Consider the following 7,262-nt stretch of genomic DNA (forward strand, 5'->3'; position numbering starts at 1 on the left):
TTTAACGCGGAACCATAATACAGGCTTAAGGTGCTGAGGTCCAGTGGCTACAAAACTACTCAAAATCTTCACCCACACTACTCCACTGCCATGCCTGTATGCTCTGTATGGATGTCTGGTACATGCCTGCTGACTACCTGACCTGCAGCCCACATCCCCATCTGACCACCTCAGTGTCTGCTGTCTACATCTGCTTATAAAGTCATCCCTGTATTGCACCAGTTAGCCATTGTGTCTGTGTTTCTCCTTTCTCTGTTCTTCATTCTCTCTGTCTCTTCTCTCTTTTCTTGCTCTGCCCAGCTGGAAGAAGGTTCAAGGTTCTTTATTATCGTGTGTGTCCACACATGTTCATACAAAGGTGAGACAAAATACTGTACCCAGGTCCCAGTCAGCAGCATATATATTTTTTAAAACACATGATAAAAATATAAATATAGATTAGCGAATATAACACAAATAAATAAAATAAAAATAAGGAACATGAGAAGTATAGAAAATCAGGAAGAAAAAAGCACCAGTGGAAACAGCTTGATGGTGTCTACCACCTTGTCTTGCAGGGGAACCTCTGAATGCCAAGTATGTTCCCTGATAAAGTAAAACCTCCTCAGGTCCTGATTCTGCAGTCGGTTTTTCTTTGCCTCCCTGCAGAAAAAATCAAGCGTAATCATCTCTCCCGCTGCGTCCATGGTCAGTTTCCACTATCAGAGAGTGTTGCAGCTAGGGATTCAAATTAGATCGGGAGGTAGGAGTGCTAAATAATGTCTTTTATAGAACAGAACTCAAAGAAATGCTGCTATAGCAGCGAGTCCAAAAATAAACCAATGAGCCTCAATAGCTAGACAATATATACTCAAAGGGGCTAATGAGACACATGGAAATCTCAAAGCAACAAGAAGTAGATTGGGACAGAGAGGTAAAAACAAAAAACACAGAACAAAGATCAAACAAAGACCTGAAAAAGAAAGCCCAATCTCCTTGCCAATGATCAGATGAACTTCAAAACACAATCCTGGACACCATAACAGTAAAATAACAATACACAGAACAAAGCTATGAAGAAAAAAAATCCTGTGACTAAAGAAAAATCTTTGACAAATTGTAGAGAAAGAAATATATTACTGGCTACACTAGGATTTATTTGGAAACTTCATATCTAGCACTAAATTCCTTTCACCGCAACTCTTTTTGAAATGTGTTGCAGACTTGAAATGAAGGTGTAAATGAATATTAACAAGTAAGTGAAGTTGCTAAAAACAGACATGAAATATTTTGGTTTCAAACGGTTGTAATCAAATTAAAGTCAAACTAAATCGAGAAATAAGTGATAATTATTGTTGTAATCAATAATAAATGTTTATTTAACTTTTCTGAATCAGTTCATCTTTTCCTGAGTCAACTTGGAGAATGAACAATGCTTTTGAGCAAGGTTTAACATTAAACATTGACAAAGGATCAATGCAACAAAGAGCAGTCTGATACCAACTGACTATGAGCACAGTCAGACTTTATATGAAGTAAAAACAAAGTTATGAGAGGGTACACTTATTGTATAACCTTCATAGCAGGTTTCAAACATTTTCTCAGAGAGTAATACATGAGAAGTCTTCTCTACTCTCTTAAAGTTGTGTGATACACAGCATCCTTGGAGATAAAAACACAACATTCTTCCCATTTCATTAAATGCTACAAAAGCTCAGTGATGAGTAGACCTTTAGCTCTCATTCAGTGTTACATATCTTCAAAATTCTCCAAACTATTGCTCTGAAGGAGGCAGAAAAGCTTAACCTTGGTCTCTGATCAAACTCTTATCAGCATGTATTTCTGATAAGAATTAGTTTGCTTAAAGAGGTCAAGCAGTGCATATCCAGCTTGATTCAAGATTCTCTTTATTACGTAAGAGTCTTTAAAGTTTTAATGTTTCATGTCCTTGTCAAAGAAAGAAAGAAAAAAATAAGCTCTAATTCTTTTTTAGTAGAACTTTTCACTCGAACAGTAACAAATTTGGTTTATTTATTTTATTTTATTGGTTTTGTCACAGAACTGGCAGATATTTTTTATTGGCTTGAGAATAGTGCCCTCGGACCCAAGGTCCCCATTTCACTGCATGACTAGTGCATTTTTAAAATGCTTTTGCAAAAATAATTTATTTTCAGCATGCATCCCCTTGCATCACTGTGCGCTCTGAAGGAATCACTGTTATTTTGAGATATGAAAAGAAAACTTACAAATGCTAGCTGTAAAGTTTAGTATAGTATTATGTAAGTTGATTCATTTTTATAGTTTTTTTTACTTCAAGATCTCCAGATTTAATATACAGATAAGATGTATCTTATAAACAGGCATGAGATGATGTTAAAAACATTAATGGATGAAAATACAAGGACAGACCCAGACACCAGAGGTCAAAGAACAAAGAATACCATTGTTAAAATCCATCATAATTAATTATTTACATATATTAAGTTGGAATTTATGTGTACATGTGATAATGAAATGCACTTTAGTAAGAACAGTGGTAGCAAATCATCTATTTCTGCATCTAAAAACTCAAGTGCAGTGAGGGTTCATACCCCATCTCAATTTGTTCTGGGTTCTTGGGCTTTGAATAACATGTAGAACCAAGCTGTCTGAACTGATGGCTGGTTGATAGGGCTCCAGTTTCCTCTCTTATCAACTGAGATGTAATTGATTTATGGAGAGCTGTTTGAATCACAACAGGCATGTAAGTGTGCTGATTTAGCCACTTAGCACAAAAACATGAGCACACAGAGCAGGTTGCTTTGTTCCACCAGGACACAAGTACACACAATAATCTGCCTGCAACATTCAGCTCTGCTGTGACACATAAGGGATGTTTCTTTCTTTCATTCTTTGTCACTAAAAGCAATTAGAAATATTGTGATGAGCCAACAACACCAGGACCAGGAGCGTTGCATTTATATCAACTTCAGTGTAACTGATAGTCAACGTCTGTGCCTCTGGTACAAATACAGTAACCATAGCAACGAGCTGCACCTACAGTAAAATTCCAGAAGCATCTAGTGTAACTGTATCGTGTATTTAGTCACTATACAAAATATGAGTGTGACACTCTTTTTTTATAAAACACACAGGACTCATTTTAAATGTAAATGGTTATGGACTCAAATATTTTACCAGCCAACATCCTGAGCTTAAATAGACATAAAAAGAAGACTTAAAAACTGCAATACATATTTTTAGTCGCATTTACATACTAGAAAAGGTGGACAGAAAGGAAATTGGTCTTATTTTATTCACGGTCATTCATTTAGTGTATTATTTATAATTTGAAGCCTCTCTTGTTGCTGTCCATGGTGCTGAAGCATTCTTCTATTGTAAGACACACACCTACAGTACATAACATACAGCGTTTTATTGGGGACTGTTTTGCGCATGCGAAGAAGTAATCTCAGGCCACTTGCTTAAACAGATGACCATATCAAGAGCACCAAGAGCAATAGGCTACTCGGTTTTCCCACAAATAAAAGCTAAAAAAAACCTTGTTAAAGAGATTTGCCGAATTTGTTGTCAGACTGGTCGCTTCCCCTGACAGACTACAACATTAAACGCAACAGGCTGCAGCACTAAATGTGCCGTCTAAAAGCTGAAGATTAATACCACCTGTAACTGCGCACAGGCTCCCTGACTTTCATGCCGACACCAAGGATGAAGAAGCAAAACGTACGGACGCTGTCGCTCATTCTCTGCATGTTCTCCTACCTGTTGGTGGGCGCCGCGGTGTTTGACGCGCTGGAGTCCGAGTCCGAGAGCTCCCGCAGACGCATCTTGGAGCAGAAGCGCAGCGAGATGAAGAAGAAGCATCGCTTCTCCGAGGAGGAATACCGAGAAATAGAGCGAGTGGTGCTGCAGGCTGAGCCCCACCGCGCCGGGAGACAGTGGAAATTTGCTGGCTCTTTTTACTTTGCCATAACAGTCATCACCACCATTGGTAAGTTAATGTAATTTAATTTAATTTATGTACATGTGTATGTATGTGTTTATTTAGGTATGTATATGTATGTTATTGTGTATACAATACATATATGCACAGAAGGATGAGTGATATTATAATGATAATGTAGAATATATTTTATTTACATAAGAATTAATACTGGAAGTACAGCAATAGCAAAATATTTACATTAAAGTTGAAATACAATATTTTCTATTTTCGTTAAAGTTATTCTACATTGGGATAAGATTTTGTAAAAGTCAAGTGCTGACGATGATAATCTAAATAAGGGTTAGGATTACATAAATCTATGACTTCCTAATAATCCTTTTGAACATGTTTTGGTTGCCTGTGAGGCTTGTTGATTTGTTTTTGTTTTTTATTTATAAATATTGCACTGTTTTCATCTGTTTTTACTTGTCTATATATATATATATATATATATATATATATATATATATATATATATATATATATATATATATATATATATATATATATATATATATATATATATATATATATATATATATCTGGAAAGGACCACTACCGAAGGAAAGCATTTAAAGCTATAGTTTTAGTTTGGCCAATTAAAAATAAAAATGTATACACATTTCACACCACAGTTGTTCTTATTTCCATCTCTCTGCTTGAAGGTTATGGACATGCAGCACCAGGCACAGATGCAGGGAAAGTCTTCTGCATGTTCTACGCAGTACTAGGCATTCCTCTAACTTTGGTCATGTTCCAGAGCCTGGGAGAAAGGATGAACACATTTGTCCGCTGTCTCCTTCATAAGATAAAACAGTGTCTGGGCCTTCGGCGCACTGAAGTTTCCATGGAGAACATGGTCCTGGTGGGCTTCCTTTCCTGCATTGGAACCCTGTGTGTGGGAGCTACAGCCTTTTCCCACTTTGAGGGCTGGAGCTTTTTCCATGCTTACTACTACTGCTTTATCACACTCACCACTATTGGCTTTGGAGACTTTGTTGCGCTGCAGAAAAAAGAGGACCTGCAGGAGAAGACTCCTTATGTTGCTTTCAGCTTCATGTACATTCTCGTGGGGCTAACCGTCATAGGGGCCTTTCTTAATTTGGTGGTGCTTCGTTTCCTCACCATGAACACAGAGGATGAGAAGCGAGATGCTCAAGAAAGGGCTTCGCTAAAAAGGGACAGAGGCCTTTTGGAAGGGGCTCTGGGCCTTCGAGTTGTAGGGGAACAGGGCAGAAACAGCTGCAGGGAGAAGAACAGGGGTGCCTTGGTGCACAGTCATAACCACAGTACACTCTTTCTCCCCATGGAGGAAGGAACCAGCCGCACTAACCTCATCTCTTGTCCAGTGGAGGAGCAGGAGAGAAGAGGAAGTCCATGCAAGCACAGGCTCCATTTTCAGATGAAAACAGGCAGACGGAGGCAGGAGTCCAGCCTCACTTCCCTCTGTTCCTCTTGTGTGTGCTACAGCCTGGAAATATTTGAAAGCCCCCTTATAACCCACAGTAAACACCATGGCTGCCATGTAAATTCTGTTTACTACAATTCAGTCTCTTATAGGATTGACAGCTCCCCAAAAAGCACGCTCTCACCTGGATATAGCTGCCAAGATTTTCCTCGTTCAAGACGAAAATCAGTGTAAAGACCATTATTGCAAGAAAAAAAACGTTTGCACAGACAGCAAACATCATTTTTATGAGGCACTGCATTTTCTGTTTCTTTTGTGCATGTCAGAACACACACAATCTCTTATAAGCTGTCTGTCTATTGCTATGAAAATGCTATTGAAAATGCTATTGAAAATAATTTAAATTGTCACACCACAATATTCCCCCCCCTGATTTTACTGTATTTATGTTGGTGATTCTGACATTTTGATTGCATGTAAGCCTGAGTGCAATGCATGCTAAAGGGAATGAATACTGTAGCACACAATGTGAATGCATAAGTGCTATGTATAGATATAATATGTTGGTTTTCTAGACTATTTCAGATATTTTGCCTATGATTGTAAATCTTTTCAGTGAAGGATCCTCAGAGGACTGCTTTTGCTTTAAACACAACCCTACGTTGTTCATGCCACAGCAAAAAGATGTCATTATACTTTTATATTTAAAAAGCCTTAAAGAACTTTGGCCAAGCATACAAGATATGTGGCGCATTACATTTTAAAGATCCTTTTGTTACTGAACATTGGAGGAAAGTAGTGGAGAAGGGGGCACCACTGCAATATACGTAATATACAGAGATTTTAATGTAAATGGATGTAGCACACAATATGTAGCAGGTTATTAGTGGATACCTCTCATTGTTCCTCAAGAGAGTCATTATTGTTGTCAAAATTACTATCAATCTCTTCCAATGTTCTTTTAATAAACCAAAAGGACTGTTCAAAGTGTGAGTGTTTTAATTTATATAAAGTTCAGATACATTAGAAAATATTAATTATGTTGATATGTGCTTTTTACGCTACTGTCTTCATTCTTCTTTTGTCGTTGTGTGTATAAATCAACTGCTACCATGTAAGAATTGTTTCTCTTTTTTTTTGACTTTTCACTCTAATTTGAGAGGTTTTGCTAAAATATGACGTTTACTAATAAAAATGGATTAGATTTTTATTGCGCTTTTCTACGGACACTGAAAGCACTCACAATGGTTCCATTATTCAGTTTTCATGAACAAAAAAAACAGTTTTCATTGTACCAAGCAGAAAATGCAGATGTAGTGCGTGCTCTTAATACGCTTCTCGCTGTGTCATGTTAGCAGCAACAACAACATGGCTCCTCTTACTGAATTGAATTCGGCTCGGATCTGACGGACCTGAAGAATCGTTCACCTCTAAGTCTGCGGAGTAGCAGTGAAACCTGACGTGGACCCGGGATTGCACGGCAGCAACAATAGCAGCAGCAGCCCAGCCAGGCCAAGGTCCAGCAACACCAACATCTCCACCGCAACAGGTCGAGGGCCAGCAGCAGCCTGTCATCAGGCCTAACCCACACCCAGCAGCAGCAACAGCCCAGTTACAGTTTTCTGCTAATATATATTCTATTTCTACTGTGGGATGCCTAGTAAAAGCGGTGACAGGCCGGCAGCTGAAAGGCCCCGACCCGGGGTGCTTTGTCAAATAATGTGGATGAGATAGGTGGAGTCATGGAAGTGGATGCATCACTGTTCGAATCAATCAATGCTAGACTAAGCAAGCTGAATATACTGGATGCACTACAACATGTCATCCGTGATTTGAAAACCAGCCTAGAATTCAGTCAAAAGCAGATTGAGGATTTGAGAAAAGAAAATG

General features: G+C 38.3%; 1 protein-coding gene across 1 annotated transcript; it reads left to right on the forward strand.

The window, feature by feature from the left end:
* Nucleotides 1-3,672: 3,672 nt before the first annotated feature.
* Nucleotides 3,673-5,606, forward strand: kcnk15 (potassium channel, subfamily K, member 15). The gene is made up of 2 exons (XM_061734804.1): nucleotides 3,673-3,970; nucleotides 4,630-5,606. Exons 1-2 carry the CDS (start codon nucleotides 3,673-3,675, stop codon nucleotides 5,604-5,606), a joined length of 1,275 nt encoding a protein of 424 aa, XP_061590788.1.
* Nucleotides 5,607-7,262: the final 1,656 nt, after the last annotated feature.

Source organism: Cololabis saira, chromosome 12, assembly GCF_033807715.1.
Source record: "Cololabis saira isolate AMF1-May2022 chromosome 12, fColSai1.1, whole genome shotgun sequence".
Lineage (NCBI taxonomy): Eukaryota > Metazoa > Chordata > Actinopteri > Beloniformes > Belonidae > Cololabis > Cololabis saira.